Below are 24,268 nucleotides of genomic sequence, written 5' to 3'. Positions count from 1 at the left end.
TTATTTTGGCTGTTCTTTAATAATTATCATTAATATCACACAAGGGGTTTCAAACTTAGACGGAAATATCCTTATTTATCTTTAGTGTATTCTTCCGTGTTTTTTTTTTTTTTTTTTATTTTGCGAAAAATTTTGAAATCAAACTCTCGGTGTGGAGAGAGGGGAGGAAAGTGTGTAAAAAGAAACGGTAATTATCACTGTATCTAGAGTTTTTCTACCCTCTATGCGTGTGTTTGCCTGTTTTGCTTCTTTTTTTTGATAGTTTTTATTTTGTTTGTCGAGAGTTTTTATTATGCGTCGCGTATTTCAATTAAGCTCCACTTTATTTTTGGCTTCCGCTCGTTTGTATGGCACCCGCTACTTTACGGATAGTCATGAATGGGTAGAACATGATGGTGGTGTTGCCACTATTGGAATTACAGCCCACGCACAGGAAAGTCTTGGTGATGTGGTGTATGTCGCACTTCCAAATGTAGGGGATCAATTAAACGCAAAGGAAGTATTTGGTGAGGTGGAAAGCGTCAAGGCCACCAGCTGTATGTATTCCCCCATCAATGGTGTTGTTGACGCCGTAAATGACAGGGTAAAGGATGAGCCAGCTCTCATTAACCGTTCTCCTGAGGGTGATGGTTGGCTTATCAAGGTGAAATGCAGCGAACTTCCTCAGGGGCTGATGACCGCAGAAGAGTACAAGAAGTTTATTGATTAGAATATATATATATATATATAAAACGAAATAGGGACAACCATTTTGGTTTTCTTTTTTCCAAGGAGTGACGCAATAATAATAATAATAATAATAATAATTAGATAGGGTCTGTCTGTATAGAGAGAAGATGCACAGGAATGAGATGATCAATTTTCAACCGCTATAAGATATGCGTTACCTTCGTATTGCTCAAAAACAGCAGCAAAAAGTCCACACCTAAGTACGGAAAAGAAAAGTTAAAGGGCTGATAATAGCAGGCATTGTAGGGGGAAAGTTGAGTTACTGTTTTTTTTTTTTTTTTTTTTTTTTGTTGTTGTTGTTGTTTTTCAAATGGCTTATTTTTATTTATTTATTTAATTAATTTATTATTATTGTTTGCCATCTTGTGTGATTTTACTTATTTATTTATTTCCTCCTTTTTGCGGGGTCACATTTAAGGCCACATGTCCCGCGTTGAAGAGGCACGGTTGTATAGTTGGAATGCGGACCTAGAGAAGCGTGCCGCTGCGGTTCGTTCTGCTAGGTCGAAGCTGGAAGAAAAAAAAGCCGCCTGTATTCAACTGGAGGCTTCTCTTGTTGAGCTTGCCAACGAAAATGATGCTAGTGAACGAATCTTATTTCAAAAGGAACAGTACGTTGCATCCCGGAAAGCTGTACTTGAGCAAGCCAATACAGAGCGCAGCTCCCAGCGAAGCTTATTGGATAGAGAGAGAAAGAAAACGACTATGGATGCGGAGCGAGTGGAAAATGCCCTGGATAATGAGTGGCGCGGACTCGAGGAGGAGGAAAAGGCAGCGGAATTGGGACATCATCAACGGATGAACCGCTTTCAGCAGCAACTGGAAGAGCTTGGGAAGCAGGAGACTGAGCTTATTGAAAAACTCCGGCAACTTCAGAATGCGGAGTTAAGTGTATCGAACCTTTTGCGCCAGCTTAAGCAAAAAGACGAACAGTTGAAGTCTTTGTCAGAGGCAAGATTGCAGCATATGCGAGCAGAGTTGCGAGAGCGCGAGGCTTTTTTGAACCAATAACGACATTCTTTTTTTTTTTTTTTTTTTTTTTTTTTTTTTTTTGGGGGGGGGGGGCAACCACTTTATTCATTTTGCTTTTTGCTTCTTCCTTCTTTTATTGTTATTATTATGATGTTCTTCCAATTTCCTCTCCTGTTTGCTTGGCTTTGTTGCTTCCCATTGTAGTTGCACCACATCGGTCAGAGATGATTATTGTGCATTTTTAATTTGTTTGCGGTTTTATTTTTTATTTTTATTTTTATTCACGAAAAGATGCCCGTTCTAGCGACAGCCGGCTCAAATCATCATGCTCAGCTGGGCCGTGAAGGCGACTCTTCGTTTTTCGAGGTCCTGAGCATTGAAGGTGATTTTGTTCAGGTTTCTTGCGGAGCTCATTACACCTTGGCGTTGACAAGTTCCGGCAGTGTTTACGGGTGGGGACGTAATGAATCTGGCCAACTCGCGCTGCCTGCGCCAACTGTCAACTACCCCACTTTAATTAACACTTATTTTGATGATCGTGTTGTGAAGGTTTCCTGTGGAGAATCCCACTCTCTTTTTTTGACTTCTTCGGGGCAGATTTACGGCTGCGGAGAAGGTTCTTGTGGACAACGGGGAGATGGTACGTACCACGGTGAATGTTATGAGCTTAGACGAGTACTTCTTGATGAAACTGCACGAGATGTTTTTTGTGGTGCACGTACATCGTTTGCCATAACGGATGCTGGTGATCTCTTTGGTTGGGGAGAAACAACAACCGGTATGCTTGGCCCCAAAGTATGGCACACACCTACATTGGCCGTGCCAACTCGTCTTTCCGTTGGCCCCTCACGAACGCGCATTGCCCTTGTAGTTGCATCCGTAAACTTTGCAATTCTTGTAACTACAACAGGTGAGATTTTGGGTGCGGGGAGTAACAGTGATGGTCAGCTTGGAATAGCTGATTGTTGTACATACACATGGAGGCCCATAAGAGATGTGGGGCGTGTTTCACTTGTGGCCTGCGGTCGTCGTCACACGTTATGTTATCAAGTAGAAAAAAAGCGTTGCATTTTCCTTTCCAATAAAATTGAGTCATTCAAACTGTCTAAACCGACGGGACTTGCAGCAGGGGACGATAACGTCTTTGCGTGGACAGATGGGGGAAGCAGTTTGTTTGTTTATGGGCGCAATGGAGACGGTCAGCTTGGTGTTGGTGTCATCCCACACGTTGAAAGGCTCACAAAGGTACCTCTCCCGATAAAAGCAAATGTAGTTACTGTGTCGTGTGGGCGAAAACATACTTGCCTCCTGCTTTCTGCAGAGGAAGTGCAGCGCGGGAATTACACGGTATTCATGGAAGATTCTTTTGCAGCTGATGGAACTTCCTTCTGGGAGACATTTAGGGAATCGGATTGGAAAAAACCTTCATTTGGATGGGTATGCACAGCCACATCGTTTGCTGCTCTGATAACCGGAGTGTTAATTGCAAGGTTTTACGTTTGCCACCGATAAAAGAGAAGCAAGTAAACGACGCAAAATGGAAAACAAAAAGCCGTCATGGGTTAAAGGGTAAAAATTGGGCAACATGTGGGGTAAAATTGCCTCATTTCCAGCCTTTTTGTCAGAAAAAAAAAATTTATGAGCTATTTATTTATGCACCCATTAAGCTAAAATTGCCATTTTCAAAAAAGGCTCTCATCGCTTTAATCCGCATTGCATGGTAAAATAATTAAACTGATAAGAATACATACATATTCATAGCTAAGGCTTCTTTATTTCCACCAAATGAGGGAAAGGGTCTGTTTTTCCGGTTTTTGGACAACGGGGGAGGGTCAAGGGGTTATTTGGGATTGGCTTGATGGTACACGTACGGATAATAAACACGTACCTATTTATTTATGTATGTTTGGGATTTTGTTTACAATTGTTGCTTTTTTCCTTTTCGCCGCTTTGTTGTTATTTGTTGATGTTTTTTTTTTTTTGTTTTTTTTCTTGAAGAAAAGGTGAACCTTGAATAAATTCGAGTACGTGGACGGAATGTCCTTTTTTGTACATTTGCGTGTGTTGTTGGTCGTAGAAACCTATGCAAAGGATGTGTGACCAAATGGGGACAAGTAAATGATAGCACGTCTTGTTTAACCCGCTTTTTATTTCTTTTATTACTTTAGTTTTGCTTCCAGGGACACCGCGTTGGAAGGTATCGAGTGCAGCTCTTTCTCCTCTTCTGTTCTACCCACTATCCGCTACCCTTCACGCGGGGGAATCCGGTGGTTGCGGTTCCGCAAAGAGAATGCCGCTATGTGCGTTCGCAAAGTGCCCGGGTTTTGTAACATGTATGCCCTTTGAATTTGTTTATTGATGTGAGTTTTCTATGAATTTTTTCTGAGGTGAGCAATATAGGGCACATTGAACGAAAATTTGTCCTCCCGTATTTGTGTTCTTTCTTCTTCGGGGTAAATGTGAAAAGGTTTCATCCAGACGCATATTTTTTTTATTATTAATTTATTATTATTATTATTATTATATATATATATATATATATATATATATATATATTTGTGTGTTTGTTTGTCTGTACCTTTATTTCATTTTATTTTATTTTTCATTTGCTTTTTCTTGGCTTTGTAATCCCGCTGCTGCTTCTGCGGTGGTTACGACGGACAGTGTTGCTTTTTTGCCATTGGAGAAGAGTGATAAGAAATGGAGGATGTTGTCTTGCCGGTTTGTGTGGGCATTAATGGCTTTGGGCCAATTGGACAGGCCGTTCTTTTTTCCTCGTTCACGGACCCTTTAGTGAGCGTGGTGGCGATAAACGATGCTTCCATGAGTATTGACTACATTGCATACTTGCTGCGGCGCGAAAGCTCTCTTTCTGCAGGGGACAGAGCCTCAGTGTTGGTGGTCGGGGAGTTCATCTGCATCCAGGGTTCTCAGAAAATTCGTGTTTCACATAAGCATGATCTTGTGGAGATTGCATGGCGAGATGTCGGGGTGCAGTACGTGGTGGAGTGCACGGGACTAAGCTCCACGCGAGAACGCTGCTGGGGACATGTTGCAGGAGGTGCCAAAGGCGTCATTGTTGCAGGACAGAGTGCGGACGCCCCAACTCTCATTTCTGGTGCAAATGACGAAGAATTGAAAAGTGCGTGTTCCGTTGTGTGTGCTGGCTCCCCTGTTGCAGTCGCCCTCGCTCCTCTCATTCGTTTGCTGCATGAGCAATATGGTTTAGAAGAGTGCTCCTACACCGCCATTCACGGTATGAGACCAATGGAGCTTACAGCAGGAAGGTCCAAAAATCCGCAAGACTGGCGCCAAACAAGAGTGAGTATTGATAACATTGTTCCTTATATCGACAACGGGAAAAAGACCATGGATAAAATTTTACCAGGTCTTGTGGGACGCATCTCAGGAACTGCGTTTCAGGTCCCCGTGAAAAAAGGATGTGCCGTGGACATGTTGGTCCGGTTGAGCCAGCCTGTCTCGAAGGAAATGTTGGATCAAGCTCTGAAGGAAGCTGCTTCAGGTCGACTCAACGGAGTGCTTTCTTACTCAAAAGAGGACCTCATTAGTTGCGACTGTGTGCCAAATGGTAAGCTGTGTTACGACGCGACAGGTTCCTATTCTCTGCGTGATGGGGAGGCGCAAAAACTACTGCTGTGGTTTGATATTGATGGTGGTTACGCGAGGAGGCTTCTGTCCTTAGTGGTGCTTTTGCATCAGATGGGCCCCAGTGACGGGATGTAAACTTAAATTTGAAGAATATGGAAGAAATGATATCAAAGAAACAACAACAACAACAACAACAACAACAACAACAAAAGGCTTATGTTCTCAAAGGGAGTTTTTTTTAGGAAAAAAATGTGCCTCTCCACCCATGTATAATAGCTTATTTTTGGTGTTTTTTTTTTTTTGTTGTTGTTGTTGTTTCTTCATTTGTGTTTCCTCCAATGGGATGAATGATGTCAATTGACCCTACACTTCTTTGGGAGATTGTCTGTTTGCCAACAAAGGCCCATGTTTCTTTTTTTTCTTTCTTGTTTTTGCCTCTGTGGTTTATTACCGGGTTGTGTTACCTGATGACAATATTGTTTTCTCTTATTTATGTATTATTCTATATATATATATATATATATATATATATATATGTTTTCATTTTTTTAAAATTTCTCATCCTTTCCACAACAAACAAATAAAACGCTGCCAAGGGAAAAGAAGGAAAGGATTATTATTATTATTTTGTGTGTGTGTGTGTGCTGTTTTTTTGTTCCTATTGCATTATTCACGCATACTTTTGACCACACCAATGACTCTGAGCGCATTAATCTGTGAGGCAATTACGCGGATGGACCCGTGGACGATTCTTTTGGCCGCTCTGGTCCAACAGCTGTTTTCCATGGTTTGGTTTGGTCTCATCGTGAAGACAGTTGCGGATTACTATCTTGCCGCCGACAAGGGTGTGCGGAGGGTGGAGCACATAGTGTACCGATACTCTCCTGTTTTTTGCTGCATCACCACATTTGCTGCCGGTGCCGCCCGAGCCGTCGCCGTTCACACGATTATCACTGTTTGCAACGGCAAGGGACTCTGTGACTACCAGACGGCTGGGGTGGTGGTTGCACTGCTTACATGCATCAACCAGCACCAGTTTTTCTCTTGTCAACGACCTTTGCCACTTCTGCTCACAGAATGTGGCTACGAGTTTGCCGCCGCTCTCCTGGCATCTGTCTGTTGTCTCGGCATGCAAACTTTTGTTCTCTAGATGGGAGACATCCCGCCATTTTATGTTACTTTATTTTCCTGCCTGTCTGTATGTTTGTGTGTGTGTGTGTTTTGTACTATTGCTTCCACCAATTTCTTTTGATGTACCACGGAAGATGTCGCCGCAGCGAGTGCTTCTTTCCCGCTTTTCGGCAAGCACTGACCGAATAGAGAGCGAGCGAGAAGGAAAGAAAGAAAAGCAAAAAAAAAAAAAAAAAAAGAAATTCTTTTAAGAAGCAAAGAAAAAAACTGAAAAATGTACGAATTAAGAGCAACAAACATGAAGGGAACTCCATTTCATGAATCCAGAAGAAAAAGGGAAGAGTGCATGACATGGAAAGGAGGAGGTCATACGATAGAGCGACTGCTCCCTTTTTTGTTTTGTTATGTTTTTTTACGAACTATTGTATCTTATTCATAGAGTATACGCTAATTTTTTTAATGCTATTGGTCGACTGGGGGACGTGGACGTGGACACGGTTATGTTCGCAAAAGACGCATCTGATAGACGCCGAGGAGCACATGAAGAAATATATATATAAATATATATATATATATGGAAATGAAAGAAAGAGGCGCTTGTTGAGCATTTGAGTTTAAGGGTTATTTCTGTTCTTTATTCTTTCTTGATATATATATATATTTATTTATTTATTTTATTGCTCTTTTTGGTTGACGGGTCACCTGGTTTGGGTTTAAGAGGAATTGTAGAAAGAAAGAAAATCCCAAAATAATTGTTATATATATATATATACATTTGAGCTGCTGGGAGGACGGACATGGGGAAACTCTGTTGGCTTCAGATTTCGATTGGTGGTAAGCCAGCAAAGGAGAAAATTCTTCTAGAGCTGTTTGACGACATTACACCAAAGACATGTGCCAATTTTCGGGCGCTTTGCACGGGCAATGAGGGCAAAGTGACAGATGAGACGCAAATACCAATGACATACAAGGGCAGTACATTTCATCGGATTATCGCTGGCTTTATGATTCAGGGTGGCGACTTCACGAAGCATAATGGTACAGGCGGTGTGTCCATTTATGGCGAACGCTTTGATGATGAGAACTTTGATGTACCTTGCGACAAGGCTGGTTTGCTTGCGATGGCAAATGCCGGACCAAACACCAACGGGTCCCAGTTTTTTATCACTGTGAATCCAGCGCAACACCTTACGGGTCGACATGTTGTGTTTGGCAAGGTGGTTCGTGGGATGAATACCGTTCGGGCTCTGGAGCACACCGAAACTGGTGCGAATGACAAGCCCGTAAAACCGTGCGTGATAGTTGATTGTGGGGTCACAGATACACTTCCTGAGCCGGAGCCTCAGGTCGGGGGGGACACCTTCCCAGATTACCCGGAGGATTGCACTCCATCACTGACAGATGCAGAGCTTCTTGATGTGGGGGAGGAGATAAGGCAGATTGGTAACAAATTATTTAAGGCATCGGATTTTGAAAACGCCATACAGAAGTATGAAAAGGCCGCACGGTTCGTAAAGACAATTAACAAAACCACTGCAAACGATGTGGCTGTTAATGAGAAATTGATTGCCTGCTACAACAACACAGCTGCATGTGCAATAAAATTGGGCCAGTGGTCAGAGGCGAGGAATGCCGCGTCGAGGGTTCTTGAGTTGGACAATTCCAACGCCAAGGCGTTGTTCCGCCGCGGATTTGCCTCTCTCAGTGCGGGCGATTCTGAATCTGCCGTGGCAGACTTTACAAAGGCACAGAAGTTGGACCCTGATAACACTGAAATCGTGACAGTGCTTCAGCAGGCGAAGGAAGCAGAGAAGGTTCGTACCGCCAAATTGGCTGCAGGATTGAAGAAGATGTTTTCGTGAGATTAATTTTTATTTTGCCATCGCTGTTTCTGCTGGATTTAATGAAATATCATCCCTTATTATTTATATTATTATTGATATTATTATTATTATTATTATTATTATTATTATTATTATTATTATTATTATTATTATTATTATTATTATTATTATTATTTAATATTTAATATTCGCTGTATTTTTTTTTTTTTTTTTTTGTTCTCCCATGCGTGATGCCGCGGTGGAAGTTGTTGAGGGCTTTAAAAGAGGTGGTTTCTAACAGAGCCCAGGGTGCGTGGGGAAAAAACGGAAAAAAAAAGGTTGGAGATTATTGATATGGATTGAAGTTGTGATGTATTGCATGTGTGGATACACGCTTTTTATTTATTTATTTGTTTTTCTGTGTCTATTTGTATCTTTGCCACGAATACGTTCTTATTTTACGCGTGTACTTCTCTGAAGCACATGAAATTAAAGAGGCAAAGATGACATCGGCTTCAGCTCTCGCCGTAGGCATTGTGGTAGGGGTATTTCCTACAACATCACCCCCTGCGGGTCCCCTGGTGGTTGTGAAGGAATTCAGCCCAGAGGGGGCTGCGTTTTTATAACGAGTTGACGGCTTTGGGTGGAGGGAAATACGAGTGCCATGTGCAGCGTTTCGGAAGCTTATTGTTGGGAGTGTTGTGGTCAATGCGATCTCAGATGGGAACGAACCAAAATATGTGTAAGTTTCTCTTGGATTCTACTGCCACTAGACCAGGAAGCTGAATAACTAAAGGGAGAAGGCGAGGTTGCTAGGGTCTAATCACTTTCATTTTGTGGAAATGTTTCTGACATTCTACAAGTCAATTTCATTTGGGTCCATTCGCCATGTGATAGGCTTTTCTGACGTGCCGGTCGTTTTTTCAGGCGATACTGGGTGCAATTGTTTTGGATTTTTTGAGCCTGTTTGTTTGTTTATGCATTTTCTTTTTTTCCCCTCCCTGCCGCTGGGATTAAAGATGAATATCGCTCAGTGTATTTCTACCATCTGATGCGTACAGAGATGGTATTGTTGGGCATTAAAGCACATGTAAAAGCGTGCCTTTCACCGTTGACAGCAACAGCCTTTCTTATTGCACTTCTTTATTCTGCATGCTGTGAATGAATGTCTCTATCGTGGGGAAGTTCATCTGTTGTTTGCGGTCACAGGCGTGGCCGCTTTGCGGGGTATTCTCCTTGGCGTAGGGCAAGAAGCATGAAGTATTCGAGTCTTGGGTTGGTGATGGTTTGGTGGTGGTCTTGGAGTGGGTTTGTTTGTTTGTTTCCTGGTACGATCTTCTTGCAACGAGAGCTGCCGTAGCGATGACGGTGATGAACTTTCTCTTTTGGATGTTTTCCCTTGTATCGTGTATGCGGAGGAAGAGTAGGGGGCGCTAAACGCCTTTCTCGAATAGGGTACAATAAAAAAAAGTAGAAGAAGAGGAGGAAGAAGGAAAGATGCTCGAAGCAAACTCGTATTCGGCGCCGCCAAGCCTCACATTAGCGATGGTGGAGGCGAAGGAAAAGGAGCTGGAGGAACGTCGCGAGAGCATACGTAGACGACAGCGTAGTATTGCCGCGGAGGTGGGACCACCGCCCAATTTCCCTCCAGCGTTTTTATGCATCAGGCCACAGGTATACCACAACATCAAGGAGCAAGTACCCGTGCACTTACAGCGTTTTATGTATACTCTGTGCGCGTTGTATATATGCTTAATTGTAATGATTATTTACAATATTGCGTGCGCTTTTGTGAATTTTTTAATGGGAGGAAGCACCATGCAATTTGCACTTTCTTTCCTGTATCTTTTGGGAATTCCCGGTGCATTTGTTGTGTGGTACTACAATGTTTACTGCGCGACGAAGGATTCTTCGCAGTCTAGGAAATTGCTGTCATATTTTGGGCTCCTTGTTGGTTTGATTTTTGACGTATGGATGGCGGTCGGTTTGTCTGGTTTTGGTGGATGTGGGTGGATAATAACACTGGGACTAACACATAAAGCCCCTGTATTTATCCCCTTCTTGATCTCCTCCATTCTTTGGTCTCTGCATGGAGCTATTTTCTTTATTATGCTTTTGCGATTCTGGCGTTATCAATCGCATAGCGGGGGGTCACGTTATGTGAGTAATGAAATGTAGAATGTGACGTAGCTGTTATTTGTAGTGCATTTCTTTTATAGCTTGTTTCTCCTATTTTTTTTTTTTTTTTTATTTGGAGGAGTTTAATTTTACGTCTAATTAGTGTTTTTTCTTTTATGTTTGCCGTGGTTGCGGCCTTATTACTATTGATTTTTTTTTTTTTTTCTTGGTGTTCTTGTGTACGCTTCGGATTAGTAGATATATATATAGTTGTGTGCAGCTCTCTTTCTCTCTTTTTTGTTTTTTCTTTGAGCGTGATTTCCAATCATTTTTTTTTTGTGTGTGTGTTTTTGCTGCAATTAATGTCATTCTTGTTATTTACTTATTTATTTATTTTTATTTTTTCATTTGCCTTGCGTGTGAAATCTTTGCCCCACAGGGAGAGGAGGCGTGTGTGTGTGTGTGTGTGTGTGTGGGACGCAACAAGGCGAGAAGGCAAACACAACAAACAGCGGAGGAGGAAAACAGGCATTCGCCTGTTCCCTCAACGAAATCAAATACTGAAGAGCCATGTCCAGGGCAACGAGTTTTCATCTGGATTCCACGAATGAGTATGGCGAGGAAGATCACTTCCAGCATTCTGCTGCGGGGGAGAATCGGCGGCTATCGCGGCACAAAATTACCATTAGTCATGGCAACGCCAAGTTTTTAAAGTACCAGCTGCAGGAATCCCACATGTTCAAGGTTGTTATAGACGGTGATGACGGTGGAGTGGACATGCGCAAAGTTCACGAGCGCATTGAGGCTGCGCTGCGTATGCGACCCCGCTACAAGAAGGTGAATGGGCGAATCCAGATGCCTCCGTTACCGTCTCGTGTTCGGATATCCCAAGAAAACGGTGTCTACAAACTGTCCGATCATGATGTTTCGCCCATGTACTCGTTGCAATCGTGGTCCACCTTTGCGTCGGATGTGCAGCATCTACGACTAACTGTTGGGAACACCACCTGCATTAAGGCATGTTCGCATCGGCTCAACATTATGCAGGAACGTTCCAGAATGTTTTTTCTTCTTAATGCCGACATTGAGGAGAAGCACAATTTCCGCAAGGCCGGGGGTGTTTTCTCCAAAGCCACCAAAGTGGACAATTCGGTGTTGCTATCACGCTCTACAGACGCCCAAGAAACCCTCGACTTTATTTTGGATTGGTATAGTCGCTACCCAGACGCTCCACTGCGTCTCCGGGACGGCACCAATTCGACACTTCGAGAAATATTTGAGGTGTATGAAGTAAAGGATCCATCAAGGCTGACAGTGGAAGGACTGGGCTGGCGGCCGACACCTGGTAGCGTGGAAAACGCTGATTTTGCCCTCGATTCAGCCCCACTGAGCTCTGAACTGCGATATAGTTTTCTGCACTTACGAGGTTCATGTGCCCCGCGTTTTCTACAGAAGCGGCTTCAGAGAGCTGAACAGCAGGTACGGTACGTTCAGGCAACAGAGTATTCTATTCCATTGTATGCCACATACCCAAACGAACTTGCAGACATTGCCATGGTTTTGAACAAAAATAACATTGGCCCCTATGGACGCAATATGTGGATTTTACAGGTTTGCTTCATGCGTAATCCACCATTCGGTGTGAATTATCCGGTGAGTTGCAATACCATCCAGGACCAACTTGACTTTATCTTTTTACCCTTGTTTAAGGCGACACTGTATCCCACAGTGCCGAATTATGCTACGCTTGCCTGGTTTCTTGAACAAGTTGGTGGGTTTGTTATTCGACCACCGGCAAATGTCTTGGAAGCAGACTTTGATGAAAAATCTCCCGTTCCCAGTGAAATGCCGTATGGCACTAAACCAAATGAACTTTACTACTTGTATTACATGTATGCCAATTTGACGGTGTTGAACAGTTTGCGGAAACGCAAGGGCCTAAACACGTTTCAGTTACGTTGCAGCGGTGGCTATCGAACCTCAATGGATGGTCTTCTTGCCGGGTATCTACTGGGGGACGTTATCACGCGAGCGACAGAAATCATGGATTATCCAGTGTTGCAATACTTGTGTGGATTACATGGTGTTGGTCTTACCGTAAGCCCCTTGCATGATCATATTCAGGGGATTGTACACTATCAAAATCATCCTCTCCCAAATTTTCTGCATCGATGCTTAAATGTGGCAATTGCTACCGAAGCACCCCTCCTTTATCATCACGGCTCATCTCCACTGTTTGAGGAATACGGAACAGCAATGAAAATCTGCGGCCTGAGTTTTCTTGATCTTACGGAATTGGCCCGAAATAGCGTGATGATATCCTCTTTTCCACTGGAGACCAAGAAGGAATGGCTAGGGGAAAACTTTAACCGGGGAGTTGAGGGAAATGCATTTGAATTGAGTCAAGTGACAAACGTCCGCCTTGCATTCCGTGAGGAGTCATGGGACTTGGAACGAGGCATGCTGAAGGATTTATATATCAACCGAAGTCTCCCACGCGAAGCGATAGGGTCGAGTCGTTGGCATTACATTAGTAATGTGAAGGAGGTGGAATATCACACTGTGCTGGATACGCGAGTTCGTTTTCCTCGCACAGTCCTGAATGGCCCCCACAAGGAAGTAAAGTGGGCTGTCAGTGCCGCACGAGGCATCGCCCGGGCAATGGATCTGCGCTTCAAGTACATTTGGGAACCTCCAAATCCGTGGGAGGTGACACAACAGCGCTCTGTGGAAGCCGATTTTCAACGAAAAACCGACAGTTTCAACGAGGACGACTGGACGTATGCCGCAAATGACGCCGTCTTTATTTCTTTCCCCAAAAATGTCGTCCATGCATGGCCTCGACAGCTTCCAACGGTAGAGACATTCCGCAACGATTTAAAGGAGCTACAAGACATTTGTGCATCCTCGGATGTGAAGGACTTTTCACAAAAACGACTTGAAAATTTGGAGCATCGGTTTCGCCTTCATCTTGCCCTGAACCACGCCAACGAGGCGGGAACGACGGAGGATCGTGTTTCTTCTAACCGCGATATTTATCAGGCGGTGAAGGTTGACACGCACATTCACATGGCGGCCGGTATGACCGGACGACAGCTTTTGAGTTTTGTGGTGAAGAAGCTCATGTATAGTGGAGACGATATTGCCACGAAGAGGGGGGATCTGATTCACACCCTTGGTCACTTCTTTAAGAAGAATGGCATCACCAAGAACCTGACCGTGGATCAGTTGAACGTGCAGGCGGATCACACCTTATTTGAGCGCTTTGACAATTTCAACAATAAATACAATCCAATGGAGAACCCGGAGCTTCGCTCATTACTTCTGAAGACGGATAATTTTATGAAGGGACGATACTTTGCGGAGCTGATTCAAGATGTGTTTGCGCAGTACTCAAGGGATCGCCACACATATGCTGAAAACCGTGTTTCCATTTACGGTATTAACATCAGGGAATGGGACAATCTTGCACTCTGGTTTTCCACGCATGGAATGTCGTCTAAACATAACAAGTGGGTCATTCAAGTACCGCGTGTGTACAAGGTTTTTCGTGCACAGAATTTGATTGGGAGTTTTGGACAATATTTACAAAACATATTTCAGCCACTCTGGGAAGCCTCACTGCATCCTTCCGAGCATCCTTTGATACATCACTTCTTAAACCACATGAGTGGGTTTGATTCTGTCGACAATGAAGCAACACTTGATTTGCCATTTTTACCAGTGTCACCATGGGCATGGACATCCGTAGAGAATCCTCCATATAATTATTATTTGTACTACTTGTATGCCAACATCCGTACACTTAACGAATTTCGGGCATCACGAGGATTTTCAACATTTGCGTTGCGTCCTCATTGTGGCGAGTCAGGGTCGGCAGAGCATCTTTATGGCGCTTTCCTCTGTGCAAACAGTATTTGCCACGGCATCAACCTTCGGGATGACTTTCCAATGCAATATTTGTTTTATCTTTCGCAAATTGGCTTGCACGTATCACCACTGAGCAACAATGCTCTCTTTCTACGTTTCTTGAAGAACCCGTTTCCGGAATTTTTTCGCCGCGGTTTAAACGTCTCACTTAGCACAGACGATCCATTGATGTTTCACCAGACACAGGAACCCCTTATTGAGGAGTATAGTATTGCAGCACGCGTGTGGGGCCTTTCTCCCAATGATCTCTGTGAGATTGCACGTAACTCGGTATTGCAGTCTGGATTTGACTACGTGTTCAAGCGAGATGCCATTGGAGATCAATGGTACATGAGCTCCTCCCTTGGAAACGATTCTCTGCGAACTCATCTCTCTGACATCCGTGTCGCATTTCGGTTTGAGACATACCACACAGAGATGGATATTCTTGAATTGTGTTCTGGGCGTCCCATCAAGCGTTGCATGCTCACAACGAATCAAGAAGAGGAAATCAATGAGAAAAATTTTGACGTTGGACCTGAGAAAGTCATTCTGTCAACGCACGATCAGGCAATAGAAATCATGCTCCGCGAAGTTGAAACAAGGCGGGAACAACTGCGTGTCTCGCGGGTAAAGGTGGACGCTTTGCGTCGACAGCAAAAGTCGCTTGTGGATAAGCTAACAGAGTTGGCCATACATCAACAGGAAATGCAGGAGGAGGCTGAACGCTGCAATCGCGCGGAGGCCTTACGCTACGAGCGGCGTCCTCCCACACCGCCTGATGCGGCATTTATGACGTCTGAGCGGGCGACAGTGCAGCGGCTCCTTCGATGGCGTCCAAAGCCATTGGACGTATTGAAGCATACGACGGAGTCATCTGTGCCGCTGAGGAACCCTAGAAGGTTGCCCAGTTTGACTGCTCCTAGCATCGGTGTCCGGCGCACCATTTAAACCATCATATATACAGATGTACATATATAGTATGGAAAATACTTTGACATGATGTAACTTTCATTTTTTCTTTTGCTACTTTTAATGCTTGAATGCAATTCCCCTTCATGATATATATATATATATATATATATATATATATATGTTTATTTATATTTATATGCCTTTCCTTTTTTTCTTTAGTGTTTCAGTCTGTGTGTGGCTTTTTGTGTTGGACGGTCTGGAGAAGGGATCGAAGAAAATATATCCACATACAAACGCCATTTGTATTACTCCATATTTTACTCTAGGCATTATCGACAGACATGTCGAGTGTGGTGGACCCTGTTGACGGGACGATTACCCGGGATAGTTGGACCTGCCCGATTTGTACGGTGGAGGTTTCCCGGAAAAATGCTTTCTGCCAGGTCTGTTTGCGTTCTCGACCGATGGACCGTTGCGGTGTGCCCCAGATCTTTGCGGGGTGCAGGATTCACTTCAACGGAGTCATTCCACGTACCATCAAGCACCCAAGTCACTCTGTTGAATGGCGCATGGCTGAGCGTCACGGGGCGACATGCATCGTGGATTTTGACGTTTCACAAGTGAACGTGCTGGTATACCGCCCTGGATATGAGCGCAGTGACAAGGTACGGAGGTGCGTAGAAGGGGGAATCAGCAATATTTTTGTAGTTCCTATTACATGGATGCTGGACTGCCTGCTACAGTCGCGTCAGATCCACGTTGGGCTATATCGCCTAACATCTATTCCAGCTGTGGCACAGCCAACTGGAAAAGGTCCCGTGCTTCCACACCATCAGCACCCCTACTACCTAATGAATGTGGAGGAGTACGCCATCCCAACGTCATTCTCGCAAAATAGGCAGAAGGAAGCAAATGGCTCTCCAAACAATGTTTTAGTGAACGCAAATGCAAATCTTCCACCTTGCTTTGAAGTCCCCGAACTGCAGTACACAAATGTTGACGTGTTCGAGGCCGTGTGCAACGCGCAAAAGGGTAAAGCAAGTGTAGAGGAGGATCAGGAAAATTATGAAGATGCCCCTGAAACACGTAAGCGGGCGGCTAATATTGGGATTCTTCGCTGCGAACAACGACACAACCGTGTTGACAGTTTTCTGTTTAGCGGGATGAAATTTCTTCTTACCCCCTCGCTTGAGTCTAACCCCCACTTAACACGGGCACTTAAGCTGTGCGGAGCCCAAATAGTCTCTTCATCGGAAGGCAGCCTTGGAAAACTTTTACGGACAGCTGTGACACACGTGCTGTACGACCATGGCGAGAAAAAGTGCGATGTTATGATAGAGGCAGCTAACGTTAAAAAGGAGCTACCTGGACTTACATTGGCACAGGTCAACTGGGCAGAAGATTGTCTGATACTTGGAGAACTCGTCCCTCCATGCGGTCACTACGTCCCAACGGAAAAGCTGCTGGCTACACTCTCAAAGAAGTTCGCTAGACGGTGAAGATCGGCGTTTGAAATATATATATATGTATACGCCGTTTTTATTTCCGCTCCCTAATATTAACTGCTTGGGAGGTTATGTGTGTGCCTGTGCGGTATTTCCATTTTTGTGGAAAGGAAGAATTTGAGAACATCGACTCGTCTTCGTACCGTCCTCTGTAATTAGTAGAGTATAGTTTGAATGACGCCTAAGAATGAGAGAAGAATATTTCTTTTTCATGTTTTATGATTCCAAATGAGTTGGATAAAGAGAACAGAGAGAGGATTTTCTTTTTATTCTTTATTAGCCTCTTTTTGGGTATCTTTTCTGCTATTGACGTCACATAAGGAAGGTGGAGGGACGCGGAAACCTTTGCGAGGGTGTTTTATGGTTTTTTTTTTTTTTTATGTTGAACTCTTCTTTATATATGTGTGTTGTCCTTATTCATCTTGCCTTCTCTTCTCTGACTGTTGGCGTGGTGTCACTGGGGTCACAAGCCTCACCCTTGTTGCTTTCGGGAAGGATCACATAGCATTGCAGAAAAACGACACTTTTTTAAGAGAGAGAGAGAGAGAGGAAAAAAAAAGGGGAAAAAAAACAGGAAGGAAACAAAAAGAAAGAATGGGTAGTTGGTGCCGTATGCTTTCGGGAGGTGTTTTGCGCGTTTTCATTGCTGTGTCTGTGCTTCTCGGTTGTGTTTTCGCCGAGGATTGCGAATTAGCGAGGCAACTGCGTAAGAATGAGATGGGGCTCTTCAAAAACGTCGAGCTGTCGCAGAACTTGAAGCCCTCTCGAACCGGCTGCATCGCGTGGAATATGGGCTACTGGAGCTACGAGTTGTGTCCGGGTAGGTGGGTTCGGCAATACAGGGAGGTCAAAGAGGTGATAGTGGAGGAATACATTCTCGGCGTGCAGCACCGGTGGCGCCTTGTAGATGAAATAGGATCACAGCTCCTGCAGTACAGTGATGGTTTTTATACCCTGCCCGACCGATTAAGGAGTACCGGGACGACCATAGATGCAGAAAATCAATTGTATGCATGCGCCAAGGAAAGTAATAATAATAATAACAAACAAGTTGACGTGGTTTATCCTGATGGGTCTCCGTGTGGAAAGGGCTTTCGCCGTTTTTCACTTTTACATTTTGTGTGCAATGAAAATGTCCACTATCCGATCGTGAAACTAAAAGAACCCGCCATGTGCAAATATGATATAACAGTTGTAGCTTCAACCATTTGCGAAGCGATGCTTGGAAGCTTCCAGGCACAAATTGAACTGAATGATGCACATATGAGGTTTGCTATTTGAGGAAGTTGGAAAACTTAGTCTTCTTTTTTATGTGTGTATCCTTATCCCTTGCTAACACCGTATATACATTATTTGTGTACATTAACGAGAGATGTAGAAGAGGTGTAGTGAAGAAGATGGAAATGGCATAAGTATTCCCGTGTTAAAATGGGATGCATTGGAGGTTCTGATGTGTGTTTTTCTCCCCTTTATGTTTGGTATATATTTATTTGATTGGCGGAGGGTTTCTGTTGCCGCACTTCTCCACGTGACACCCACACACTTGTTCTTGCATTTACTTCTAGGAGGAATATCTGGTAAAAAGAGGGAAAAAAAGGGGGAGGGCAAGGGGAATTAAGAATGTTCCTGTTGATGGTGTTTGCCCTGGTGATTGCGGTTTTTATTGCCGTGTCACCGGCCGCGCAGGCCCTTCGCATGAAAATTGGATCCTACATCAGTGGTGTGCAGTTTATGATGGTTGCCGACGACCTTCCGAAATCGTTTACCGGGAGTAACCACATGCAGATGAAGGCACCGGCAACAGAGGGATCCAAACGTGTCATCCGAGTAGTGTTTATTCGGCATGGGCAGTCCGTTTGGAATTCCTTATTTAACTCCTTTGGAGCCTTATGGCCTTTACGTCTGGTGAAGGCGTTTGTTCGTGAAACGATTTATCTTTTTATGGATCCATTTGACTCTGTTATCATCGATTCTCCACTAAGTTCCAAAGGAAGCTTGGAAGCAGAGGAATTGGCCCAGTTCATACGTACATCCAAGGGTAAGATATCGTTTGACACAAACACATCACTTGTAGTTTGCAGCAACCTGCGACGGGCGATGGAAACTGCAGTTGTTGGCATGAGACCTCGTATCTCTTCTACACGGGAAAGAATTCTGGTGGACTCTTCGCTACAAGAGGGTTCCCGTAACATAGACGCACAGACACTTTCCACGGAGCGCGGGAAACTTGTTCCTTGTAAAATGGGCAAGTTGAATTTCTCGGAGCAGCTCGGTACAGTTTTTGATGCTCATCTGAATGCCGGTAACAAAACCTCGAAAATCAATGTATACGGGCGAATGGATGAATTTGTTCGCCACCTATTCGATGGGTCTCAGCCGGACTCATATACGCCAGCCACATCTTCAGCACTCGGCAATGCAGAACTGAAGGAGGTCATTGTGATAGGGCATAGCAGCTATTTTCGTTGTTTTTTTTGCCGATTTTTGCCGTCATCATCCCAGCATATTGCGAAGAAAAAGAAGCTACGTAACTGTGGAGTTGTCGCCTTTGACCTTCTTCGCAACGAGTTCACCAATGAAATATTTATCGATGAGTCATCAATCACCGTACTTCACAGGGGTTTCTGAGTTGTGTAATGAGTTTATCGATGCGGAAACGCTGAGGATGGCCTGAAAGACACACAAGGAGAGAAAGGGCATGCGTATATATATTTGTGTGTCTGTGTCTGTCTGGGTGGGTGTCAATTGCTGTCATTTGTTTTGGACGTTCTTTTTTTTTGTGTTTGCGAAAGAAAAGGGCCATACGACATAAGGGGACAAGTTGAACAAAACCAAATGTTGGAACGCAGAAAAGGAAGGAGACGATGATGTTGATGTCAACGATGTGCGTGACCCCCTGGCTCAGCCGGCCACCTCAACGTGGTGCCAGGGTCTAGTACTCTTTGCTAGAGAGGAAGCTAAGCGCCTGCTGTTCATGCTTCAAACCCGATGAGTAGTTGTTACTTAGTTTTACGGGCCGGAAGGGCAGATGTTGGAGCCATTCTATAATGGCTGCCCGCGGAGTAAGGTTATCCTTGCTACTGAATTCCTTCGTACGCTTACCAGAGCTGCACATTTGAGGTGTAGTTACTACGACTGGTAAGAGAAGAAAAAAAAAAAAAAAAAAAAAAAAAAAAAATGTGCGTGACCCTCTTTACCCCTGTACATTTATGATTCATGGAGCTGGCCGCGGGATCTGCTTGCCCGCCTCTAAATGCGGTGTCATCTTTTTAAGCTTCAGTCCTTTTTTTTTTTTTTTTATAAATTAATAAATTCATTTATTTCTTTCCTACCTGTCCTTTGGGTAGAAAGGTAACGGGCAAAAAAAACTGTTTATGACGATGGCACTTCTTCGGATTGCACGCCCGCCAGTTTCACGCCTTTTAGTTGCGGGGGCCCATTACCACACCGTGTCGGATGCACTGACAGAGGAGGAGCGGCGTCATTTGGAGCAGGAGCTGCCACCGCGGGAGCTTTTGAGGGAATTTCGAACCAAGGATCAACCACCGGATGGGGAAGGCGATGATGACGTGAAAGTACCGGGTGATTCCTTTGGTATCATGCGCAATCGTGTTGTCTTTTACAGACCGATTCCACGGGAGGTGCATGCTGGAGCTCTTGGGGAGTTGTTTCCCGAGGGGTGTCACCCGATGCGCTCCGTTAATGCCGCGACTTTGAGGCGCCTCTGCGGACGGTTTGGCGTGAGTCTTGAGGAGGCGGCCGCCGCAATGTTAGAGGCAGAGCTTGACATCAATGTTGCTGTAGATCTACTTGTGAGGCGCAAAGGCATTAAGGCACCTTTTGGAAGCTTTGGACTGGTTGGTTTTGAGAACTACGCACCAGAGACGTTTTGTATGGTGAACTTTATTCTTCCATCTTTTGAGGCTACACGTGATGATGAAGTGCTTGACGCAATCCATGAGTTGACGTTATCCGCTGCGGAACTGCCGTTGGATATAACAAAAGAAGAACTTTTAAATAAGTTTTTAAATCATTGGACGATTGAGGATGGAAGAAACTGCAGAGAAGTAATGAATTCTTTTGACATCACAGCCCAAAGCATCGTGATGCTACCGTACGGAGAGTACAGCGTCCAGGGTTTTTATATCTTTAACCCTGTCAAGGAAGACGTTCCAAACATTGGAACAGGGGCGGCAGCATGCTGTCTGGATCTTAGAACTGGCATACACAATCGCTTTCGGTTCCATGTGGAACGCGTTGCAGATTCCGTGAGTGAACATGTTCTCCGCGAGCTGGTGCATTATGGACAGAACATCCATCTTTTGCGACAGGCGTATTGGTTTAAACCGGATTATAGTGTGGAGGAGTACATTCGCTTTAAGGAGTCCTTGCTACAACCGAGTGCATCCATCTTTGAGATGCGCTACGCGGTGCTCACGGCGGCTCCTTACGGACTGGAAGGGTACCGTAACCTTGTAGAAATGGAGAAGCTGAAGGTGGCACAACACAAATACGAAAAACACTATGAGGATTTCATTTCACCCGGTAAGTGGCTGACAAGCGATAATGCCCAGCTTCAGACAGTTGCAGCAGGAAGTGGTGATGCACCTGGGTCCATTCTGCATATGCAAACAAATACTCCAAGCATTTCAAAGACGGCGATGGAGACGAGAACAGCACCGCTTCGTCATGTTCTTGAAAAGTCCATTCAGGCTCATGGTGATCGTGTTTTTGACCGCTTCTACCGCATGAACTATCATTAGACCCTTCACATGTTCATGCTATTATTATTATTATTATTATTATTTTGTTGTTTTTGTTTTTCCAATGTTAACTTTATGGGTTAAGTGCCCTTTTTTTGTTGTTGTGTGGTTGGTCGTGGAAGTTCTTCAAGGTGGGTGAGAGACGATCTTGGATCATGGCAATTGGATATCGTACGGGTAATTTTATCATTAATAGTTTTTATTTTTTAATTCTGATCTCGTACACACACTTTCTCACTCTTGCTTCCTCCATTTCACCCGCCTTTGTACGTGTTTTTGTGTCTACATGTATCTTTGCTTCACCTTGTCGTTGCGTTTTATTATTTTATTTTATTACTTGAAGCGGTTTTTGCGAAGGAGGGATGGGGTGCGTTTTGTCGAACCAAAAATTACTGCAGAATTCAAACCGGCAGTGTAATTCTATAGTGAGGGGAAAGCCGCGCGTCCAGACGGATCCCGTGTCGGACGCTGTCATTCATGACTCAAAGGGCAAGGTGATAAATGAATACGATGCCCTTGCCTTTTTTTCTGCTGCTGCTGCAAACAGCAATCTCGTAGCTCTCACGGACTATCGTGGGGTGCAGGTGTACGTGACAAACCTGGTGCTTAGCAAGGTGAACTCTATCTGCCGATGGGTTGACTCGATACTTGAGGTAAGGGAGCGTAATGGCGGGTACTTTATTGACCCGAAAAGTGAGGCGTCGTCCATGAGTCGCTGGGAAAACCAGACGGATGTTGAAGAATGCTCGGCGACAATGGTTCAAGAAGGCAACAGCTCCTTCCAGCACCGGCTTGATGTAAGCACGTGTGGTCACGGAGCGTCTACCACTTTGCGGCAGACTGAAAAATCACCATTTTCACCAAAGCAAGCGGAATACTCACCAGCGTCATCAAGAAATGTAGAAGGAACTCCGTCTGGAGAAAAACTGCATTATGCAGAGAAGCTCTGCATACCGGAGGGGCCGATGACGGTCGAAAAAATTTCTCCTTTAAATAAATTGCAAAATACACCTAAAATTGATGTTAAATGAGATAATTTTATTGTTGTTGTTATTACTGGCTGTATGAAGAAACAGATTTGGAGAATTGGCAAAGCGCGGGAGAAACTGTACTGAAGTTGCACTTTGCACCCAGTTTTTTTTTTTTTTTCTTTTTTTGTTATGCAAAACTTGAAACCGATATGTAAGGGAGTGAGGGATTTATCTCCTTAGTACATTAAGACGGGTGAGAGGGGAATTTTGTGAGGAACGGCAAGGCGGCTTTTTTTTGTTATTATTATTATATATACATATATATATATGTATATTGCTGCTTCTGCTTTTGAAGAGGCTTTAATATTTGTAGGGCATGACGTGGTTTCTTGGGGGTTTAAGTGAGCAGGCGTATCACTGTTCACTTGTAATGTTTGCCCGCTTTTTTTTTTTTTTTTTTAATTTTATTTTTGTTTTTGTATTGTCCTGTTTTTTTTTTTTTTTTTATCTTTCTCTCTACCCCCTCTTTCAGCGTTCCCATCACTTCTGTCTGTCTTTTGATTTTATGATTATTATGATTATTGCTTGTTGACGACTGTACGGGTTTTTGTGTATTTGCGGCTTATTTTCTCTGGTGGCCTGCGTGATTGCCGGCCTTTATTTGAGTGTTGCCTGAATGTGATGGACCTCTTTTTTTTTTTTTTTTTTTTTTTACTGCATAAATTAGTTCTGTGTATGTGCACGCAAGTCCGCCTCCCCCTTTCTCCCCTTTCTGCTCGCTGCGGGTTTTAAGACCTTGCGTGCGTCTGCCGTCCATGTCAAATACTCTCCACTTCTTCTTGCGGGCTGTTTTTTTTTTTTTTTTTTTTTTTTTTTTCAGAGTTTTGAGGCAGACTAGCAGCAACAAGAAAAAGACACAAACAGTAGTACATCCATACATACAGGTACACTTGTATTTATTTATTTACTCCATTTATTCACTCATCGGTCACCGCGAGTCAGCGAGAAGAAGTCTGAAAAGAAGAAAAGGAAGCAGATGAGTCGCACGGGATTTGACAAATACATTACAGTTTTTAGCCCCGAGGGGTCTCTATACCAGGTGGAGTACGCCTTTAAGGCCGTCACGTACGCGGGCCTGCTCACGGTAGCAATACGTTGCAAGGATGCCGTTTTGGTCTTTACGCAGCACAATGTGCCGGACCGACTGATGCGCCCCGATACCATTACTTCTCTCCACAACATCAATAAAGACATCGGGACGTGCATCACGGGACGGGCTCCAGACGGGAAGTCGTTGGTGCAAAAGGCCCGTCAGGAAGCATCTGAATACAAGTACCGCTACGGTTCCCCGATTCCCGTTAGCGTGCTCGCCAAGCGTGTGGCGGATATGGCGCAGGTGAGGACGCAGCACGCTGGGTTGCGGCTGATGGGAGTTGTCATGACATTTCTTGGGATGGAGCAGAATGACGCGGATGGTTCGTGGGTTCCGCAAATTTACTGCGTAGATCCGGCAGGGTGGTGCGGCAGTTACCACGCATGTGCCATTGGCAAAAAACAGATTGAGGCGAATGCATTCCTGGAGAAGAAGCAGAAAAATGCTCCGTTTCAAACACTCTCTCAAAAGGATGCCGCCATGATCGCTCTCGCAGCCCTTCAGAGTGCCCTTGGTGCCTCTCTAAAGGCGACCGATGTGGAGGTGGGACGTTGCAGCGTGGAGGATCACTGTTTTCGTCGGGTCCCCGATGAAGATGTGGAGGAATGGCTGACTGCACTTGCAGAGGCAGACTGATGTGGGATGTTTGTTTTGTTGCGAGACCCGGAGA

At 44.4% G+C, this 24,268-nt stretch overlaps 14 protein-coding genes across 14 annotated transcripts, besides 40 other annotated features; all 14 read left to right on the top strand.

The window, feature by feature from the left end:
- Window positions 1-18: part of a sequence feature (A-rich) that runs on past the window's edge.
- Window positions 1-3,336: part of a sequence feature (heterozygous, Esmeraldo-like haplotype) that runs on past the window's edge.
- Window positions 100-122: a sequence feature (AT_rich).
- Window positions 293-709, top strand: Tc00.1047053506885.430 (glycine cleavage system H protein, putative; the record flags this gene model as incomplete). Its single annotated transcript, XM_816452.1, has 1 exon — window positions 293-709. The coding sequence occupies one exon, from the start codon at window positions 293-295 to the stop codon at window positions 707-709; it is 417 nt and encodes a 138-aa protein (XP_821545.1).
- Window positions 710-732: a sequence feature (AT_rich).
- Window positions 781-807: a microsatellite.
- Window positions 995-1,018: a microsatellite.
- Window positions 1,050-1,120: a microsatellite.
- Tc00.1047053506885.420 (uncharacterized protein) lies at window positions 1,153-1,740 on the top strand (the record flags this gene model as incomplete). The annotated part of the gene is made up of 1 exon (XM_816451.1): window positions 1,153-1,740. One exon carries the CDS (start codon window positions 1,153-1,155, stop codon window positions 1,738-1,740), a length of 588 nt encoding a protein of 195 aa, XP_821544.1.
- Window positions 1,746-1,782: a microsatellite.
- Window positions 1,958-1,983: a microsatellite.
- On the top strand, window positions 1,993-3,213 carry Tc00.1047053506885.416 (regulator of chromosome condensation (RCC1), putative; the record flags this gene model as incomplete). The annotated part of the gene is made up of 1 exon (XM_816411.1): window positions 1,993-3,213. One exon carries the CDS (start codon window positions 1,993-1,995, stop codon window positions 3,211-3,213), a length of 1,221 nt encoding a protein of 406 aa, XP_821504.1.
- Window positions 3,337-4,199: a sequence feature (areas merged during assembly that could not be assigned to a particular haplotype. This can correspond to areas where the two haplotypes were merged or to regions with more than two copies in the genome that were merged during assembly.).
- Window positions 3,597-3,696: a sequence feature (A-rich).
- Window positions 4,185-4,222: a microsatellite.
- Window positions 4,200-7,988: a sequence feature (heterozygous, Esmeraldo-like haplotype).
- Window positions 4,223-4,257: a microsatellite.
- Window positions 4,281-4,303: a microsatellite.
- On the top strand, window positions 4,402-5,445 carry Tc00.1047053506885.413 (glyceraldehyde-3-phosphate dehydrogenase, putative; the record flags this gene model as incomplete). The annotated part of the gene is made up of 1 exon (XM_816457.1): window positions 4,402-5,445. One exon carries the CDS (start codon window positions 4,402-4,404, stop codon window positions 5,443-5,445), a length of 1,044 nt encoding a protein of 347 aa, XP_821550.1.
- Window positions 5,485-5,519: a microsatellite.
- Window positions 5,588-5,642: a sequence feature (A-rich).
- Window positions 5,814-5,846: a microsatellite.
- Tc00.1047053506885.410 (hypothetical protein, conserved) lies at window positions 6,005-6,460 on the top strand (the record flags this gene model as incomplete). Its single annotated transcript, XM_816450.1, has 1 exon — window positions 6,005-6,460. The coding sequence occupies one exon, from the start codon at window positions 6,005-6,007 to the stop codon at window positions 6,458-6,460; it is 456 nt and encodes a 151-aa protein (XP_821543.1).
- Window positions 6,647-6,683: a microsatellite.
- Window positions 6,990-7,017: a microsatellite.
- Window positions 7,063-7,116: a microsatellite.
- Tc00.1047053506885.400 (40 kDa cyclophilin, putative) lies at window positions 7,239-8,303 on the top strand (the record flags this gene model as incomplete). The annotated part of the gene is made up of 1 exon (XM_816449.1): window positions 7,239-8,303. The coding sequence occupies one exon, from the start codon at window positions 7,239-7,241 to the stop codon at window positions 8,301-8,303; it is 1,065 nt and encodes a 354-aa protein (XP_821542.1).
- Window positions 7,989-8,540: a sequence feature (areas merged during assembly that could not be assigned to a particular haplotype. This can correspond to areas where the two haplotypes were merged or to regions with more than two copies in the genome that were merged during assembly.).
- Window positions 8,360-8,460: a microsatellite.
- Window positions 8,480-8,500: a sequence feature (AT_rich).
- Window positions 8,541-24,268: part of a sequence feature (heterozygous, Esmeraldo-like haplotype) that runs on past the window's edge.
- On the top strand, window positions 9,762-10,442 carry Tc00.1047053506885.394 (hypothetical protein, conserved; the record flags this gene model as incomplete). Its single annotated transcript, XM_816418.1, has 1 exon — window positions 9,762-10,442. One exon carries the CDS (start codon window positions 9,762-9,764, stop codon window positions 10,440-10,442), a length of 681 nt encoding a protein of 226 aa, XP_821511.1.
- Window positions 10,495-10,517: a sequence feature (AT_rich).
- Window positions 10,757-10,792: a microsatellite.
- Window positions 10,833-10,857: a microsatellite.
- Window positions 10,953-15,242, top strand: Tc00.1047053506885.390 (AMP deaminase, putative; the record flags this gene model as incomplete). Its single annotated transcript, XM_816448.1, has 1 exon — window positions 10,953-15,242. The coding sequence occupies one exon, from the start codon at window positions 10,953-10,955 to the stop codon at window positions 15,240-15,242; it is 4,290 nt and encodes a 1,429-aa protein (XP_821541.1).
- Window positions 15,353-15,404: a microsatellite.
- Window positions 15,548-16,705, top strand: Tc00.1047053506885.380 (hypothetical protein, conserved; the record flags this gene model as incomplete). Its single annotated transcript, XM_816447.1, has 1 exon — window positions 15,548-16,705. The coding sequence occupies one exon, from the start codon at window positions 15,548-15,550 to the stop codon at window positions 16,703-16,705; it is 1,158 nt and encodes a 385-aa protein (XP_821540.1).
- Window positions 17,242-17,306: a sequence feature (CT-rich).
- On the top strand, window positions 17,306-17,992 carry Tc00.1047053506885.370 (hypothetical protein, conserved; the record flags this gene model as incomplete). Its single annotated transcript, XM_816446.1, has 1 exon — window positions 17,306-17,992. One exon carries the CDS (start codon window positions 17,306-17,308, stop codon window positions 17,990-17,992), a length of 687 nt encoding a protein of 228 aa, XP_821539.1.
- On the top strand, window positions 18,332-19,339 carry Tc00.1047053506885.364 (hypothetical protein, conserved; the record flags this gene model as incomplete). The annotated part of the gene is made up of 1 exon (XM_816417.1): window positions 18,332-19,339. One exon carries the CDS (start codon window positions 18,332-18,334, stop codon window positions 19,337-19,339), a length of 1,008 nt encoding a protein of 335 aa, XP_821510.1.
- Window positions 19,606-19,888: a mobile genetic element.
- Window positions 19,852-19,889: a microsatellite.
- Window positions 19,995-20,034: a sequence feature (AT_rich).
- Tc00.1047053506885.360 (hypothetical protein, conserved) lies at window positions 20,086-21,474 on the top strand (the record flags this gene model as incomplete). The annotated part of the gene is made up of 1 exon (XM_816445.1): window positions 20,086-21,474. The coding sequence occupies one exon, from the start codon at window positions 20,086-20,088 to the stop codon at window positions 21,472-21,474; it is 1,389 nt and encodes a 462-aa protein (XP_821538.1).
- Window positions 21,494-21,518: a microsatellite.
- Window positions 21,790-21,810: a sequence feature (AT_rich).
- On the top strand, window positions 21,837-22,505 carry Tc00.1047053506885.354 (hypothetical protein, conserved; the record flags this gene model as incomplete). The annotated part of the gene is made up of 1 exon (XM_816416.1): window positions 21,837-22,505. One exon carries the CDS (start codon window positions 21,837-21,839, stop codon window positions 22,503-22,505), a length of 669 nt encoding a protein of 222 aa, XP_821509.1.
- Window positions 22,609-22,631: a microsatellite.
- Window positions 22,754-22,780: a microsatellite.
- Window positions 22,888-22,951: a sequence feature (A-rich).
- Window positions 23,136-23,158: a microsatellite.
- Window positions 23,295-23,322: a microsatellite.
- On the top strand, window positions 23,482-24,234 carry Tc00.1047053506885.350 (proteasome alpha 1 subunit, putative; the record flags this gene model as incomplete). The annotated part of the gene is made up of 1 exon (XM_816444.1): window positions 23,482-24,234. The coding sequence occupies one exon, from the start codon at window positions 23,482-23,484 to the stop codon at window positions 24,232-24,234; it is 753 nt and encodes a 250-aa protein (XP_821537.1).

The sequence above is a fragment of the Trypanosoma cruzi genome, genomic scaffold (genome assembly GCF_000209065.1).
Source record: "Trypanosoma cruzi strain CL Brener 1047053516783 genomic scaffold, whole genome shotgun sequence".
NCBI lineage: Eukaryota > Euglenozoa > Kinetoplastea > Trypanosomatida > Trypanosomatidae > Trypanosoma > Trypanosoma cruzi.
This window is presented reverse-complemented; position numbering and strand designations above follow the sequence as displayed.